The sequence below is a fragment of the Mya arenaria genome, chromosome 3, assembly GCF_026914265.1.
Source record: "Mya arenaria isolate MELC-2E11 chromosome 3, ASM2691426v1".
NCBI lineage: Eukaryota > Metazoa > Mollusca > Bivalvia > Myida > Myidae > Mya > Mya arenaria.
This window is the reverse complement of record NC_069124.1, coordinates 60491535-60511997: the sequence shown is the minus strand read 5'-3', so window position 1 is coordinate 60511997 and position 20463 is coordinate 60491535. Positions and strand designations below refer to the sequence as shown.

General features: G+C 32.0%; 1 protein-coding gene across 2 annotated transcripts in view; it reads right to left on the bottom strand.

The window, feature by feature from the left end:
* Positions 1-20463, bottom strand: part of LOC128227752 (neuropeptide receptor 15-like) — a 168774-nt gene that overhangs the window by 98511 nt on the left and 49800 nt on the right. Inside the window, exon 1 of one of the 2 annotated variants that reach the window (XM_052938560.1) lies at positions 11700-12412. The exons of the other annotated variant lie outside the window; for it this stretch is intronic. Within the exon in view, the coding sequence (XP_052794520.1) occupies positions 11700-12097 (398 nt within the window). The 5' untranslated portion in view covers positions 12098-12412. Of the gene's footprint in view, positions 1-11699; positions 12413-20463 lie in introns of those variants that run through there. 2 annotated transcript variants of the gene reach the window in all.

The following is a 20463-nucleotide window of genomic DNA, read 5'->3' as shown; positions in this document are numbered from 1 at the left end:
ATAATCGAACACAGCTGTTCTTTTATGTAGTCATGAACCTATGAACACATGGTGTTCGGTCAAATATAATTATATAACGCTTAAATTTGTTTTCATTAATTAGGATAACATATTTGCACTAAGAATATAGAAAACATGTTCTCGTATAAGAAATCGACAAATAGCATAATAGTAGGAACTTCGAAAGACAATTTGATTGATAATTTCTATTTCCAATTGTTATTTGTGTCGGGTGGAAAGTAAGAGTTTTTACCACCAAATGACTTGACCTCGAGACCTCTTTATACACATCCTTTATTCGGATCCTTTCTCAACAAGTTTAATATATCATCGAGGTAGTGCATGCGGACTTGTGTCAAGTTTGATGTTATGAAGTACTACCCAAACATATAGTCTCCTGGCTCTTGTGTTACAAACATTCACCTTAGTAAGTGGCTATTGTGATTTTGATAACAGGACATATACAATTCAAAACGTCACTTCAACTCACCATCAAACACCACTTGCATCAGATATGATGTGGTGGCATAGTAGCATTTTCTCGCATTAGATAAAATGGGGAAGCAGAGTGACACTTTCTCGGATTAAACAAGATGGAGAGGCATAGAGACACTTTCTCGCTTTAGATAAGATAGGGAAGCAAAGTGACACTTTCTCGCATTAGATAAGATGGGAAGCATAGTGACACGTTCTCATGTTAGACAATATAGGGAGACAAAGTGACAGTTTTTCTGATTAGACAAGGTGGGGAGGCATGGTGACACTTTCTCGCATTAGAGTAGATGGAGAGGCATTGTAATCCTTTCTGGCATTAGATAAAATAGGGAGGCATACTGATACTTTCTCGCATTAGATCCGATGGGTAGGCATAGTGACACCTTTTCGCATTATATCATTTGTGGAGAAATAGTGAGCCTTTCTCGCATTAGATAAGATTGGGACGCATAGTGACACTTTCTCTCATTCGATACGATAGGGAGGCATAGTGAGACTTTCTCGTATTGGATAAGATAGGCAGCCATAGTGCAGCTTTCTGCATCTTCTCTATAACCATGGTTTATATCATTATGGATATCGCCATCTGACAATAAATCAGATATCCATGAAACTTCAATCATGAAAGAATCACTGCGACGGCGAGGCATTACAATAACCTCTTATTGTCTCTCTGGACATGTCGTATTGCCTGATTGTTTTTCTTTCCCCTTTTAAAGTATTTTGGTATGCAAAGACTTCTGAACCGATTGCAAGTCCTATGGGTATTCATAATGTTCGTTCAAGGAAACGTATGTTTGCAAATGAGCGTATATTAGAATGACATGTTTTCTCTCTGACGCTTACGTTCCTGGTAAATGTGTGTTGCACGATGACGACACAAAACAAATTGATAAATGTTAGGACGAGTGTGAGGTTGTGTGCATGTAACCTAGTTTATATCTCCAGTTCTTCTTGTTCAAGATGTGCTTAACTGACTTTAACAAGGCGATAAATCTCATTTGGATGCGTGTGAGGTCTATTTGTGGTGTTTGTGTCTCTCGTTTAGTGTCGCATGTGCCCTTACATTGGGCCTTTAAAGAAGATTATATTTAATTGACTACTAGGCTAGTCTTAGTAGTTTCCAATGCATTTATAATGAAGTACTGATTCAGGGCCTTACTGTTCTTTTTTGTTTTCAAGTGAATGTACTGTAGTAATTCACATCAAAATTTATTTTAAAGGTGTTGTTTTAACTTAAAACTATCTTCAACTTTGGAATTCTTTTCAAATTTTTAATTTTTGTGAATAGTTATCAATTCTAAATCATCTAGATTGTGTATGACGCAGTCGAAGGCGTAAGTTTGAAAAAACATGAACTTACCCAGCAAAAAGAAGTTCTAAACAATCACATATCTTCTGACAGGTATAGAGCGCAATTGAACGAAACCTTTTAAAATCGAGGAGTATTTCTTTATTTTAGAAACGGAATTGTTTAGCGATTATAAAATTCTTGTGTATATGCAATTGATGCATGGTATCTGCCTGAATGGTGTACGGTAACATGTTGGTAAACAGAAATGTACTTACTGTTATATGAATAAGATGTTAAGACTGTTGGATACGTAAACATTCAGCAGGTGGCCGATATGTTATATCACAAAAGCACGTGTATTTCATATGCATGATTTATACCACCATGAGCATCGCTGTGTATTTAGTAACGATTAAAAGTATAAAGTAACTTTCCAATCAGTAAAATCACCGGCAAACGCAATGTGTAAAAATATATTCTCGTTTAGAAATACCTTTTGTTGTTAATAAACGCTGCGTTTCCATGTTGTCAGATACGTCATCGTTTTAGAATATATTATGGTAAAACAATTTGTAAAAGATATATATCTAAATTATGTATATGTCCAGAAACCCTCATTCAGGAGAATTTGAGAATAAGCCCTCACATCAATAAAGTCGTTTGAAGATCAACAATTATAACTCATTGTTACTTTAAATGTATTCGACAAGTCAAACTTAAATCCTTTTTCATGTTTAAAATGAACAATTAAAAATACCAGTAATAGTAATGCGTAGGAAGGCCCAACCGCTTTTTTGTATTTTTATGAGCAAAATGCAAAACGTTTATTTAAATCTATATAAGATGTATTTAACTCAAAATGTATGTGTTTGTTTTTACATTTTAGGTTCGAATACACCGTGAATCAATGAGGGTGAAGGCTTGTCTGGTGTAACTTTGTTCATTTTTACTCGCTGTGTATGACGATGAAACGCTTGAAACCATACACAAAATATATGTTTGTTCTTATAGTGCGTGGTCGTATTCTTTTGTTTAATTGGGTTTATCATGTTAATGACCACCTACCATAATTCTACTTCTAATTGTATAAAACCCTACACAATCTGTTTCATGCCTATTGATATCAGAGTATAATCTGCAATTGAATAATTTTACAAAGATCAATTTATCCTTTCCTGGAAAAAAGTGACGTTATTCTGTGTGTAGTTTACTCACCTTTGAAATATAACAAACAAATATATCGTTCTTGACAAAACCATGATAAAAGATGGTGTAATAATTAAATCTGAATTTACAAGAATAGAAACAACTATCAAATATGAATTAAACAAGGAAATCATGAAATGTTACAAAGCATCATTTACTTTCAGAATACTTTTAATGTTGGTAAAATACAAAAAATATAGCATGGACATGATTGAATCGTAAAACAGCATGCATCTGGCGACCTATAAGACGTCGTATAATCGTTTATGATCCAGTAGTTCAATAAAATCTTGCTAAGCTATTTATTCTCGACAGAATATGAACATGATGAAATAACATCGGTGTTCCTAGTCATAGAAAATACCTTATTTAACATCCAAAAGCGCAATACCGATTTCATTTCCACTCTTTATAAAGTAAACAACATAAACGGAATTCTATTTACAGGGATGTATGATTTCTGTAAATGAATCTCTCCATATTAGGTGTTATCGCCGATAAAAATCTATGAATATTCGCAGGAAAAATCGCCAGCCGTATTAAGTATTCCAATACAGAATTGGCTAATTAATATTCTGATCAATTCATGCTGCGATTTAATTAAGTGTTATAACTTCCGGTATTTCATTATAAATCGTGTTCTGCGATACTGCAAATCTTTATAGAATATTTTCATCAACCCTATACGTGTGAAATTTTGAAGCCCCTTTAAAGGTTGGGAAATGGCGAGTTTGGACCTTTTTAAAAACGAAAAACTTGTCACACTGTGATGCGTGATTTTAACGTTTTTGTTCCGTAATAATTGAGTATCATAACCATTTGTTAGTGTTAGGCTGGCATTTTCACCAGAAACCCTCAAATCTACGTCAAACAGTTACAAAGAGATTATCGTTTTAAACGCTTTATTTATCATATTACTTTTTAGTGAGTGTACTAATATATTGTTTAAACACAAGCTAAACTTGTATAGTGACGCCAGTGATTATAATTTTTATTTTATAAAATCGCACGCTTAGTTGCCGGTAACTTGGTGCGCGATACGAGAAGGTTAGAATGGTCAGCGGCGACACGTTTGCCTGTTGTCAATTTTCAGTCCAGTGCCATTTTCCATTTGAAATTTACAATATTTACAGCTGTAAGTTACGTATTGAACGACAACGATGACGGCACATAGATGATGACAATTCTTAAACGTGTATTCGAGTTCAAAATTGATATAAAAAAAGACAAAATATTATCAATTTGCATAATTTGCATGAAAAGTTTAAAATTAACATGTAAATGATCAACTCACCAAAAAATCAATCTATTCCACAGGCAGTTGAAAACATTGGATACTTGGAATACTCCCTACAAAGTTACATTCATATCGGACAGAATACCAAAGTGCACGGTATGATTGTTATGCGATATATATAACAACGGTTATGGTGATGAAAGGACATCAATAATTTACATAAAATTCAAATTGTGTTTCAGAATTTTAAGACTACCTCTTTGTATATTAAAGCACCACCTATCACAGGAAAATGATTGAATAGAGTACTTTATACATTAGATATAATCATACTTGGACAATGAGGAGGAGAGGTCCAATTTAAAACTCGGTTTGTATGTATTGGGGTATATATATTAGTACTTTTTGCGGCCATCTGTCTCAATGAGATCACGATAAGCTCCATAATCATTATCACTTTAATTCCAAACTATAGCTGTATGTTCTTTGATCTTTGTAAGAGTTTTAAAACAAGAAATAGGGAATTGATTTATTGGAGTATACTTGTATCTCTTTAGATCCTATAAGACATTATTTTGCGCAAAAATATATGCTATATTGACGTTATCAACGTTGACGTCATTTGATGTTGACGTCATTTCCTGTTCATTATATACATACAACCTGATGAAGGCCTAATGACCGAAACGTTGTTTCATAAATAAATAATTTGTGTTGAAGTTGGACTTCTTTAATTATCACCATATTTATTGGAGTATGAAATAAGGTTTAATGCCACTTTTACACATTTTCGACAATAAAAAAACAGATGGATTTTAATTTGTTTACAGATCAATTGTGTACAATTGCTTTGATAAATATGTTAATGGAAGCAAGACAACTTTTATCGGAACACAAAATTCTTGTTATACAACAGACGCATCACATTTCTACCCTAGGCTCTTGTCACTCACCATTATTCACGTAGATGGCAGCAAAACTTGCATTATTGCTAAGGTAATTGAATTATCTCACATTTTAGTTGGAAATCTAATTTTGATACCATTTTACAGTTCTGAACTATCTTGATTATAAATTACGCAGATAACCATATGTTCGCAGGGCTGAAGGCGTTAATATATAAAGACAGGAAGTAATTAACCAACATCAAATACGTAAGTATTTCGGGTATTCTGACAGGTTATAGTGCTTTACGAAAATCAAAGAGTTTTTTGCCAATTAAATCATTGCCTGTATTTATATACAATTGTTGCATGATATCGTAGCAGGTTGGTCAATAGGCATGTAATTAATTTTACGAGGGATGTAATGTTAGATACGGCTGGATACGTCTAACAATTATGTTATTAACTTTCCGCAGGTGGCATGGCCTTTCAGTTTATTCTAATTTAATGATAGATAACATTAAAAATAAAAATAAATATTTTGACTAATGGAAACAGAAAGAGTGGTTAAGCGAATTGTAAAGCTATGTTATAATAATATTTTTTCCTGTTTTGCAATTACAATCACCTTTAATATGGTGTTTCTAAACACTTCATTTACATATTAAGAAACACCTAATATTTGCCCATTTTATTATCCTGTGTTATTCGCATGTGATTAATGCGTTGCGTTATGTTGGTTTGTTTTCGCTAACATAACATAACCGGAATATTTATATTTAATAAAAAAGATATCAATCAAGTAAACTATTTGCTATACAGCATTTGTGCATTAAAAGTTGTAATTTCGTCTCTTTTGTATGAATGTTGTGTATATTTAACAAAGTACGTCTGACGTCACGAAACGTCACGGTAGGTTGTAAAGGGGCTGAATAACAAGATTATTTAAAGGAGGAATGGAAATGTAAAGCTTAAGATTGCTTGTATGAAATATGCAAATATTAATCAGAAAAAAATGATAACGTCCTAGAACTACTTTTATCTCACTAGAATTGACACCAAACGCAACCATGAAAACAAAGAAATGTTATAAAGTTCAGAGGATATTCAAAACCATTAATAAATTGGGTATCTTAACAGTTCAGGATGGTAAATTTAAAACCTTTCAAAAAGTGCTTGAGGTTTATACTTCTACCGATACAGCTGAGAAACGTATATTTTAGATATAATTCTGAAACCAAAGTAGTACATAACCATCATGAAATATACAAACTAAATCTTATATTAGGGTGTCTATAATAACATCCAGTATACAAAGCTAACATCATCATCCGTGTGCAAATAAACAAAACGACGAACTTGATGTTTGTTATAATGCATTTATTAACTATACTCTTAAGGTAACTGTTGTCTTATTCTTTTGTATTCTGTTTGAACAAGTTAGTTGCTGGTCTACCCAATAGGACAAAAAACAGGTTAGTTAATGTTTAGGGTTACATATAGTTTGGTAAATGTGACAGTTTAACAGATAAGGGGCCATGAAATTTCCAGCAGTTTTTCATTCATATTTCTTGTAATTGCATTTTAGTACATTGTAATTCAAACAGTGAGGTGGAGTTGCAACATGCGTCACGTTGTTACGAACTTATTGATCGCTGCTATCATCAATGTTTATACACTGAAGCACTTGGCCACACAACGGTGATATTTGTTATTCTTTTATGAACAGGAGTAGAGAAAATAATCATCTTTGTTTGTTAAGAGTTCAAGCTAGTTTGAATGCTTGGCTATGTGTGGACTCAAAAATTGTTCCATCTCGCCAAGAACGCCGACAACATTAATGTACGACGAAGTAAAGTACATAAATCGTTTTCTATTATTCAACTGCGCATATGCATTACCTGGTGATGTTAATGCATCAAACAATTCTCTCATCTGGATTTAAATGTTGCATTTTAATCTAGTTGAGATTTTTCTTTGTATGTTCGGCATCACCGTGTTATTATGTTCAGTTCCTTTCCGCATGTTTTTGAGAACAATTTCAATAGTTAAAATAGAAAAGCTCGAAAGGTAAAACATGGTATTAGGCAAAACCGTAAGTCAATTATTAAAAAGAAATGGAATTCCTTATTTTAAACTAAATGTCATTAATATTATTTAAAAGCATGTTGTTGTTTTCAATACTACGTTTCTAATGCTATAAACGTTAGGCCCAAATGTATACGTTTTTTAAGCGTTGTCCTAGATAGGACAAAATTTACGTCTTTAATAATATCAATGCAACCAAAAAGGAAAAACATTCTAATTGTTTCAAGTTATTTTATAGTGAAAATTAGTGTATGTTATCAAAATCTGGCCTTCAAATATGCATACTAAATGAATACAAGTTGTTATTTTGAGTTTTAGTCGTGTACAGATTTTGGTCTAGAAAAAACTTCTTTAGAATAAACAGCGATGATGTTTATCAATATAATGCATTAGAGACAGCGCTTAATACCATTATAATAGTAATCGTCGCTGGCTGTTAACGGAAGAAAAAAAACACTTAACTATGTTTCTGATATATGGACCAGAAACATACAATTAGGACACGCCTCTTTTTCAAATCATCCTTACGTGTCGATCAATGATAAGTATATATATAGTCAATATATTACACTCGGAATTGTGGACTTCTGTCTGATTTAGTGTATCATATTGTTGTCCTAAAATTAGAGATAAAACGATGATCGAGTATTGTCGAAAGTCGATTATTTGTGTCCGAGGTCGGCGATAGTCGATTTCATTATTCCATAATCGATTATTGCTAATGTACGGCAAAGGGAAGTAACCGTGTTGTGTATGTACTGATTTTCTTTAAAACGGGAAACGGGACGGACTTATACGGGGTTATACGGCAATTAGAAATCAGGGGAGCTAACTCTCGCACTATCCGTTTCAAAATGTCAGCTCCCATGGACGAACGTGTCTTTTTAATGTAAAAAATCATCTTCATTGTAATAGATAGATAGATAGATAGATAGAAAGTTTATTCACTATAAGCTTAAAGCCCATGAGTAATACATATTTCAAACGATAATATAGAGAATAAAACATTTCCGGTATGCACAATGATAATACTTTATTTACAATTTTCATCAATTTCTGTATCAGACACATATATATTTTCAAAACGATTAAAAATTGAATGTGAGATGATGCAATCCAATACAATTTTCAATCCAATATAATAAATATCAAATATATAAAAAAAATATCAAGTAAAAATGATTATTTATTCAGCATTTCCCCATGTTATATCTTGCTAGAAAAATAATAGATTCATTAAAACATTATGTCATGATAATTGATAAGTATTTCATGTAAAAGGTTTGAACATTTTTTAAAATTGTACATGTAAATACATTTTGTACTTTATTTTTGTTCCAAATTATGTAATATCTGTTTTAAAGTGATGAAAATGCTGATAAATAATTCATCAGTTTATGGTTGATCTTTTAAACAAATATAAAACTACTGTCTGGTATATACTTGTAGTGTGGAAAAATCAAGTTTTTATTCTCAATTATTTTAGAATTAAAACATTTTACTAAATTATCAATTGTAACCTGGAATGTATAACAAAACAGCATATAAAACATAACTGATTGTAATATGTTTATTCATTTCAAGACATGTATGTACAAACCAATATAGTTTTGGATATATTTGTAATATATTCACTTGTTCCGTTTCGATTATATAATCGATGATTGATCGAAATGGCTCGTCCGATTATTTTCGATGATCGATTATGACTTTGGTCCGATTTTCAATCACTACCTAAAATCATTTTGAAATATATTAACAATAAGTAACCATGCGTTGCACAAACAATACAACTAGAATTATATAAAAATAGTATTTTAAATCGTTATGTTAACCTTTGAATTATATGCATACATATATTAAAACTAACTCCTATCAAAAGAGACCATTATTGAAACTAGCAAACGGGAAAGTGTTTATCGAGATGTGTTCGAACAAAAATGTGGTGTTTTGCTATATGCATCTACAGAAGTATAATCCGCTTTCAATACAAGAAACATTTTCAGTGTGTCAGCTAAAAAAATGCCAAAAAAGTATTATATATGAAACTGATTCATAAAAAAGAAACCATACTTTAATGTTAGAATTTAAACAAATAAACCATACGTTACGCATATACACAAAATTATTATTAGATTAACAACACCGACGGAAATCTGATGACAAGCATGTATGACTTCTGTAAATGAATCCCTCCATATTGGATGTAAGCGGCGATTGCAATTTTGAACAATCACAGGAGAAGGCAACAGCCGTATTATGGCTCCCAATACAGAAATGACTAATTTTCTTGACATTTTTCCGCCGCGATTTAATTAAGTGATGTAACTTGTTTTAGTTCAAACCTTTCAAGTAATATTTGAGCTTCAGTTTTGATGTTTATATGACATGCACTACGTGAGCATTTTCCTCTCAATTCTTTGCGATACATTTTATTATTACGTGAATTTTGCTAATCGACAGGTCAATAATTCAGTAGACGGTCAACAATATCGAATTGTGTTTTGTTTTGTTTTATTGCATATTCTTTCATTTTGCTATCATAAGTAACAACATAAACGAGAAAAAAAAAATATTTAATTTCTTTTCAGTAAGTTTAACAGTTCGACCGGTAATTTTACAATTCATACAATTTTTTTCAAAATTATGTAAAAAAAACATGTTTTGTTAAGTCTCTAATCATTCTTGAAAAAAATGGCTGTTCACTTTGTGTTTTATGCGTCAATAAGTATTTGTAATATCATTATTGTACAGAGATGAGGCAGAAATAAACTAGATATCTAAAAATGTGTAATTCATATTATTAAATATTATAGTCAAACAAGTTTTTATGATATTTATGCGAACAACTACAGTAATAAACGCTGTTTGAATGGCTTATCGGCCAATTGTCAAAATCCTTTCCCCTCAGTCAGGCAAATAATTTTGACTATTGACTGGCAAGATATTCAACAAGTGAAGATTATACTTCCATCTGTACCTTACAGGAAAAATACATCATTATTCTATATAAAAAGGGATATTATAGATTGTCCGCGTCAACGTGAAAATGTATGTTTTAGAAAGTCTGCAATAATTCAGATTCATGTTTTCAGTCAGGTTTGTTACCAGTATAATAAAGCATTTATGAAATACTTATTTCATTTCATTACTGATGATATTCAAATAAGACTTTGTATCTGTAATACAATTCAATTGTAAGTAAGTTTCTCAGAAGCTTAGTAAGTGTTGAACAACAGCCATTTTCAGCAATGTTTGGGAAATATGAGTTTGTGAAAGGTGAAAGAGACTATTTTGTCAAATTCTTAAGAATGTTCTTTTCTATTCCAGCAAGATAGGTAAAGCAAAGTGTATTTTATTTTAAAGTTTATTTTTACGGGCTATTCACACATTGTCAAAGTACGTGTGCCGTAGCATGCTAAATCATTCGATCAACGTTTATAAAAGTAGGAAAAGCCCAATTAGTTGTTTTGCCTATACTGTTTTGTAAGTTTAGTTATTCGATTAACTGCCTTCTGAAAATGAATGTGACATTTGGTTGTGCGTAAGCAGATCTGTCTTAACCTTCGCCTGGCCATGATATCTACTTGGTTTGATTCTGATGTTTCACTTGATCTATGGTATTATATTAGAGTTAACATATGTGCTGAAATTTGACCAATACGACGCATATGTCTAACATACTTTAGTGCAAAACGCATGAGTTCATACGCATGACACAATATTATTAAAATATTGTTTACTGTAGGCAGCAAAGTTCCAGAAGAAAGCGTGATTTGTAAAAATGTTGTTAATGGAATTTAGTACGTTTGTAAAACATTATTATATGAAAACATTTACATTTCTTGAGAAATCATTTATCCATATCGTACTTAACGCCGCAGAGAATCTAACATAATCGGTATGCCGAGTGTCAAGATCTCTGTGGGATAATTTTTATTGCAAAATACAATTACTGGGATCTGCTGCAACAATTTAAGACTTCATCACGTTTTTATAGATAACATTATGGCACACATTGAAGCAAGATAGCAGCTATTTGCATAATTGTAAGTAATGCAATAAATAATACAAGTCTACCATTGCAGCAACAAAACTGTAAAACAGTTAACGAATAAGCGTACTATCAGTCTGTACAAATGGAAGACTGGTTGCTTACAATGGTTGTTATCTCTGTATTCCTCTGTTAATTATTAATTCGCATTTTCTCATTACTTAGAATAAAATTAACAACTGACAATTGTGAAACATCCTTCAATGAAATAAATTTCGAAAGAAGTTTGACCTGACTACAAAGGGGATGGCCGTAATTTCAATTGTTAATAACGTCTGACCTAACACTTATACATTTTTATTGTTATTTATATGAGGAATATCGATTATTATATATAATTATAATTCTGTATATAATGTTTGCTCACATTTTGATCTGTATACTTGTTCAACCATTATATATGTACTATAATATGAATAAACTTAAAATAAATCAACTTACCTTTCTACACATAACGCCACTAACGTCATGACGGATACGTAAAGCGACGCCACAAGGCTTGCACGTTCAAGACGACATACTATGCTGCCTAAAAGCCAGCCCTTGTTAATCATGAATTGCACAATTTCCGGTACTCCAAACACCAGTATGAACAGATCTGAGAAGGCAAGGTTCACTATCAGAATGTTGGTCATTGACATTCGCATCTTAACGTCACTGAACACGGCATAAATAACGGCAACGTTACCAATGATACCAATGGCGCCAATTATAATGAACAAAGTGGAGAGAGACACAATTTCAACGGTTGTAATCTTGTTTATTGCCGGATTAGTCCCGTTTTCTGTACTATTACACAGCAATGGCAAACAGCCATTATTTATTTCCGATTGATTCATCTTGATAAATTCACTTTCAAAAATTGATACAAGTTAATTTAATTTAACTAATTGCCCTGAAGTGAAGACGATGTGTTTTTTATGAATTAAAAACCGTTGATAGATTCAAAAGTTCCTTAACGGAGTTTTTCTTAATTATTTCCTTGGAAGCTGTTCAATTTTTTAGAAGGCTATTAATTTTACTAAGACACATAACTGTTTTCTTAAAGAAAATGTCCAGGTTATCGTAGATATCATTACTTATGTTGGCACCATAGTAGCAAAGACCATCAACTAAAGCAAGCCCTGTCACCGTGAAGCTAAACGTTCATTGGAAAAGCGGCGGATATATAATACACTGGAATGGAATCACGCCGTTTCTCGAATGTTTTCCTTCCCTGCACGATAGTTCAACATGCTGATCGCATCCTGCTGCGAACTCTGTAAATCATCACAGCCTTTGCAATAACATAAACCGTTTAGAAAAATGAAAACTAATTACAAAATCAGCGAAAGCATCCTTTGTAATATAGATAAAAACTTTGCCTGAAAGGAAAAGGTTCTGGCGGAGAACTTTCATTCAAAAGATAGACAGTAAAAGTAATCAAATTGTTAGTTTGACCTCTGTTAATATTCTTTTTGTAAATGAAATACTTCCGAAGTGGTTTTTCGATTTGCAGTCATTATTATTGCAAATCCCTATGCTTAATATAATAAAATATCATGCGTGTTGAACAGTTTAACCACTTAAACAAAAAACAACGAAGATGACACAATGTGTAGTAAGGTATATGTAAAATGAGTTTGTTTTCAGTATTACTAAGTATTATATTTTTATTTTCGTTGTGACCCGTTATATAAGATACGCATGTACATGAAAGTGTGGATGCCGAATGTACTGTAGAGAAATATGATTAGCGTCCCATAGTGGAGGGTTTCTAAATTTTCACCTGGCAAACATAACAAGTTACGACAATAACACTGTTTTCAAATAACTATTAGATGACCTCCTATTGTCTTCGGTTCTTCTGAAGTATTTAAGTACTGTGCCAATATTCATTTTCTATCAGAAAATGACGGTAAATAATGTTGTTTTATTGTTTTTAAACTCGCGCAAGAAGTCGACTACAGGTCAGGTCAAACGTTTTGTATGCATACTTGAAAAGAACAATTGTTTTTATATCAAATGCAGGTATTGTCATCAGTAGCGGATCAAAAGGGGAGACCCCAACACTCCTTTGAACTCCTCTAAAAGTCATGAATGGTACCCCCGATTCCCCATGTCATGGTTTAAACCAAATAAATTTCGGTTATGAGGAACGGGCGGAAGTCAATAGGTCACATAGATTTCCAAGAGTATTTTTTTTGTCTAGGATTTTTTCAATATAATGATTATTTGTATAATCCATCATTCTGTTTCACATATGTTAGACTTACAAATCTTAATCTTACAAATTGAACTGTTATGAGCATAGTATTTCTTTTCGAACAGTTTGATGGTAATGTGTAGTGTCCCCAAAGTAATGCATATTTGACAAATGGTGTAGTAATTGTAATTACATTTTGAAACTGTATAATTTAGATAAATCTCCAATATAATTGCTTGATGAAAATTATGGTAGGCTGATGGCAATCTGGATCCTGAACATGCAATTTACATTATTCTTTTAACTTGAAATTAGGAACAAACATTAAACAAGATTAAACAAGTTTATTTATGGGACCAAAAAACAGTTGGTTTAAAATAGAGCAACAGCTGTAGATTATGAATTTTAATTTGTAATTAAACACAGTATACCAGGTAGACATTTCAATTTAATTTCCTAGCTCCAATTTTCTATCATAACGAGTTAAACCAGGCAAAATATACCTAGCACGAATCAATAGAAATAAAGTGATCCAACGTTGATTCATAACTAATTTTTAAATTAATTTGTTACAAATTAAATCAACATTAAAACACTAAAAAACTTGTAAAACATGTATCATTTACGCGTAATTTCCATTACACTTCAACAAATAGTATTCTTAAAAGAAAAAAACAAAATTACTTTACTAGTTTATAAAATATCTGCGAGGTAAACATTAGTAATTCATTAGTTAAAGAGCAACGTTCAATGCTTGCACATGTTGCAAATTCTTTCAAAATGATAACTTCTAAATAACCAACTAATTAGTCGTCAAACTTTTTGTAACTCGACCAAACGTGTCTTAAACTGTATTACGCATTGTTCGTTCAATTTTTAATATATGAGCGACGCTCTGTAAAATATCGTGTAATAATGAACTTACTTGACAATAAGGCAATGAAGTATTTATGATGAATTAAAGCAAAACATGATTTTTGACATACGAGTCATCTTCTGTATAACGACATGTTCTTCTTTGAAACGAATCTAAACAAGATAGTTCTTATATCGTATGTTTTATGCATGTTGCCATGCCAACTGCCATTGCAATGTAGATATTTCCCCTGAAAAAAATCATTCTTTAAAGGTCTTTACCAAATGCAAATTTATAGTTTTATAAAATAATGTAATTAGAGACATCACAGATTCAGATGCTTTAGTAATATACATTTTGATATACCAGATACGAGCTTGTTTCAATTTAAAGGTTTTAAATGTATAAAGGGATAATATAAAATTATATCCTCTTCTTGTTTATTGTATTATCATTAAAACATGGAATGTTTTAATGAAAAATAATAATGTGCAATGCTAACCTTACAATTAAAAATGTTGTGTGACTTAAAAGTTACATGTAATTTTACCCATCATTAAATTCCATTGCCAAAACAAAACTAAATGTAATGAAAAATATTTATATTTAGTTTATCATATGTAATACAGTATTGTAATTATTTTGTGTATGAACTCTTTTGAAACTCAATATGTTTTTACTTTTGCGTTTTGACGACGGAAAGAATAATACAGCAATGACAAGGAAATTGTCATGTAAGTTACTTTGTCAGGTTGAAAAGCTGAATGCATTAAGATTGCCATAATTCCTTGAATTGACTTATCGTAATATCAAAATAATGAAAACACAACGGTTATATTATGTCTACTATTCGTTGTTTTTATGACCCGCTTTAAATGGTAAGTTCTATTACCGCCACGTATAGATATATGCTATGCTCTTAAGTTTGAGAACTATAAAGCTCTGATCAACACGTTTCTTCACTACTTATGCCTGTATGGACACACTCTATGTCTCTGAAAGCATTCCTCGTTAATGTTATAGACGTTATGCGCGCATTCAAGGTAATCCGAAACAAGACGTAAGCCAGTAATATCAGGACTTATTTGAGCTTTTTTCATTTGAGCTTGTTTAACAGAAAGGCGATTAGTTGAGTTTGTTTCGAGACATACTATAACGACTTAGTCGTAATCTCTTTTAGGGACGATGCATTATAAATGATTCACAGATAATATGATATATTGTGAAATAGACATTTGCAAGATATTGCAACTTATTAATATTGTAAACCTAATGTTCTGCAACACCTGTAACACGAAAGAGTGTTCTATAAATGTTCAACATTTAAACTATAAAAATCGTTAGTAACTCTTCCATTCTTTAAACCTAAGAAAAAATGTCTTCGACTAAAGATGCCCTTTTTGTCAGACATTGTTCTGGCTTTTGACCTCACTCTTTAAACGCGATCACTAAATGGTCTTGGCCTTTGGCCAATGTGCCACAAACGCGAAAATGAATTGTGTGTCTAGTTTAGTATTTTTTTATTCAAATTAACTTGCGAAGTGGTATTGCTATATTTTACATTTGTATTCCAGAAAAAATATGTGATAGTTATTTCCAACCAGAAACAAGGTATAACATTTTATATATATTGTTTGAAACTCGAAAGCTCTTTAAAATAGGTCAGTTTCGAAGTAAACCTCAATGCAAAACAACAAAGAACATTTGTCATTTGTAAGAGTTGGTACGCAATCGTCATCTTGGTCTAAAGAGTATATTTGAACTTATGAACTAAGCTAGTAATATGAGATACTAGTAGTTAAGTCGGAACGCAAAACTGTTGAACAAGCTTAGCGCTGTTCCACAATTTTCTCACACGTATGGTGTAACAAAACGACATGAAAGATAAGCAATGGAAAAATAGAGACTAGATAATAAAGAAATGATCACAGCCTCTGACGTTTTTTCAGGATTTTTTTTAATCATTTTCCACCAACCAATGGACAATTATCATAAACTGTGACAGTTGAGGTCGTGAATAAGGAAACAGAACAGAATATTATCTCGTGTTTCTCTCGTGTTTCTGTATATTGGGGACAACGTTCTCAGCTGTTCATTACCAATCAGCAAACATTCCCTATGGCTATGACCGTCAATTCCTGTCACATTAGTCAATGTTTTAAGACGGACGGATTCGTAAATCACGGCCATGCTTTGTCTACAAACAGACGTTTAACATTGAAAATCACATACTTCGACTGACCTGGGAATACATTTATTTTGGGTTGGTATTTGTTTTCTTCGGAGCGGAGATTGTCCATTAGTTACGATCCGTAGTTGTAATATAAACTTATCACGAATGACCATCATAGTAACACTATGGAAACAATGGCAAGTGGCCTTAAGCTCAGAACTTCTAATTTCTAATGGACGCAGCAAACTCATGGTAAGGAATCTGCTATGGTTCGACTATCCCCTTGATCCATATAAACGCTCGGAAACTTATAAGGGGTTTATGGCCACTATTTTTTTAGAAATACTATAGTACACATAGTGCTTAAGGGCGGGGGGGGGGTCATTGGTAAGTAGAAATTCGTAAACATTGAAATAATTCGAAATATAAGGTATACCGATGGTAACATGTTTTGTTAAACGAACTACATTCAGTTCGAGTGCGCAATTTGATAGAATGGAGTGAGAGTGAACGATCAATAACCAATCGTCTCCCAAAAGTTAATGCATGCAATTATTGGTTTTCAGGAACACTAATATAACGTTCTAAGAGACCTTCTTTACAATTTGTTTGAAGTACTTGATTTGCGTATTTGTTTGAGAATGTTACGAGAATGATATTTGAACGCAGGTATCTGTCTCTACAAATAATAGGAAAATGTGGGCGATTTTAAAGAATTCTCACACAGAAATGTTTGCCGTGCATAAAAAAACTGATTAATTTCATAACAGACAAGACATCAATTCAGAATATATAGTGTTGATACAATCTAGTTTTACTCGCATAAAATTGCATCAGTTAAACCCAGTGTATTATATGTCACTCGTTATACTTTAAGGATGAAGATGTCTGCAAACCACGACTGAATGTCTGCTTTCTTCAGTAAAATTCCAAAACGACATCAAATGGAAAAGGTAACATAAAACATCTATGCACATTTCTGGAGAAAGGAAAACATTTCTGTAGCCGAAAACGATTTTTACACAATATTGATATGCTTCTCATGTCGCTCATTAAAATATTTGCGCTTTATATATTGTCAAAAACGTCTTGAGCAAATGTTTATGTCGCAAAACAGCATTTACAGAATATTTTATGGCCATATGGGCTATGTATTACGAATTATATTGCATAAAACGGCATTCCGTCTTTGTAAAACTACCAGGGTTTATATTGATGACAACAATACTCTATGAGTCACAACACAGAAGAAACACAAACAACATGTCAAATGTAGTTAACGGTAAGTGAGGACACTAAGCAAACATATGGGGATGTTGTCCTGGAACATACACTATTACTACAACTGGAGTTATTAGAGAAAGGATAAACCTTCCCCCAGACACAGCCTTTACATAAGACTGATGTGATTGGTGACATGTATCAGCATGGATCGGTAGTCAGGCTGTATATGAATAAAATAGTTATATTATTTTAAAAATATGTCCAGTTACCAGTAAATAAATAATTATATTGTTTTTTGTAAGAAGCGTTATCAATATCTTTAAGGGTTTAAGACTTCGGACACTATCTTTATGAAATAGCCTTTCTTTCATTTTTAAGCGGTTAAGGATATGTAATAATATGTATAATTTTAAATTAATTTTTATTTTGAATTTACCTGTTCATGTGCATGCTACGAGTTTGTCTTTGTTTGTAATTTCCTGAATATATACAGAACAACCTTTAATTTTGACTATTTAAACACACTGTTACATATTTCATACATTTTCAAAAGGGATGTACTGTTAAGAAAACACCCTCATTAGTTATGAAAATTATGTTCTGTATTGAACGCGCAGGTTAAAAACATAAAACACAAATCTACATTGAAATGTTAATATCTAAAACGTCCAAACATTTTCACTAAAACTGATTACTAAACATGTATAAGGGTCATGTATCATATGAACTATTAATGGCTGAAGAACATGTTTGGAGTTTCACTTTGGAAAATCGTATTAAGCTTTAATTAACATTACTATTTCATTTATGTATGCAACTAATCATGACCACGAACATTTATTAGAGTCCCCTCCCCTTTCCTTTTTGCACCGCAGTGGGGTGGATAATGTTGAGTTTGATAAAGGTGAATAATTAATATATAACAAATTTCAGATAGTAAATTCAAAATGTTATTCCAAATACTTTTAAGAATTATGCCAAAATACATACAGAATTTCCCCCCCTTTCCGCTATATCCAAGCCTAAATATCAAGGAGCCGGCAAGCTATCTGTCGAATTGTACAAACTTAAAGTTGGACACATTGCAGAATTACTATGTTTAAATTTAAAACACACACACACAAGGACATCAATAAATATTAAAAATGATTGTGCTTGCGAAGGATTACTGATCTTGACTCAACTTTAAATATATGATTGTCATTTTTCTCATGTTAAAATATATATTACAAAAGCATAACGATGACCATTCTTTGGGTACAAAAGACCCAGATGAAATCCACAACGTTCTGAAAGTATTTTATACATTTCTTTGTATAATAGCAATTTGGATCATGATCATGTACACGTTAGAATTTATTACGGCAAATACATATCAAAAAACAGGTTCAAATGCATTACATACTGAACCTTTAGTAGGTATGCATTAAACGTGCATTCGTGCTTGTAAATCTTGCTTAAATCGTGTTATTTTTTCGTGAATTTTTAATTGAAATAAATATGTTTGCCATCAATGCTGTCGTTCTGTGTTCCGTTAAATGCATGCTTGGCTTTGCTTCTTGTATATTTTTGGCGAGTAAATGTTGTACTGGCAGTATATTTCCTGTACTAATGTAGTGATAAATGTGCATGTAGTATCATATCTAAATATTAAGCATCAGAAACAAAGAAGAAAACATTATATACATTTATGAACGATGATTAGACTGTACGAAGTATGGTTATTTACACTGTTATTGTTAAGTATTATCTATTTATTCTTCCAGCAAGAAACCGAAAGTATACACATTGGGACAAAGACACTCCATCGTTACCAATCAACAAACACAGACACTGGGCTGTCGCATGGAACTTCAATTCCGAATTTATAATTCATGATCAGTAGCAATTAAGATAAAATGTCTCTTTGCAAAATATGGTTAAGTTCCATGCATTTTATTTTTATAGCCCTTCCCTGTTCCTTTATTTTCTTTGACGTCTGTCTTTTCAAAGGACATTTCCCAGAATAAAGACGGCTTCAGTTGGTTGATAAATGGATTTCATTTGAATTTATTTCCAATGTTCCCCGTATGCAAATTGAAGTTGTCTTGGTTTACTATTATATTGAAATATGCACAAAAAAACAACGTCATATGACGAATGTATTCATGATAGTCATAGCCTATAGAAATAGTATACTGCATGAACAAAACATTTCCATTTTATGTTTATGGTAAACTGAGTATTTGGCCTATGTGTTGTCATTTCTTATGGAATTATTATGTATTTTTTATATTATTGTTTTTACTTTTAGCAAATATGTTTTGTAACAGAAAACGATTCATATGGACATATCAAATTTAGGTTTATTGAAAACTGAGTGTTTTCCCTTAGTTTTGCAATACCTATGGAATTGTTATGTATTTTTTTATCTTATCGCTTTTATTTTTAGTAAATATGTTATAGAAAGAAATATAATGCATATTCAATTCTTATATGTGCATTAGTTGCTTGCAATTGTCTTGAGGTTGTCTTTTAGTACGAGTCGGGAATTTCCTTATTATAAATTAACTTAACTACATTGTACCCCAACAGTGGAAGGGTAAACATATTCATTTATTTTTCAAAACAACTGAATACAAGCGTCACCAAGTCCGTCATTTCCCCCACACAATTGCAATATATAGACAAAGAGCTACTACACGACACGTAGTTATTGAAACGGTTATAGTCAAATTTGTTTAACATTATATAGAACAACGCTTTTCAGTATGTATAGACCAATATG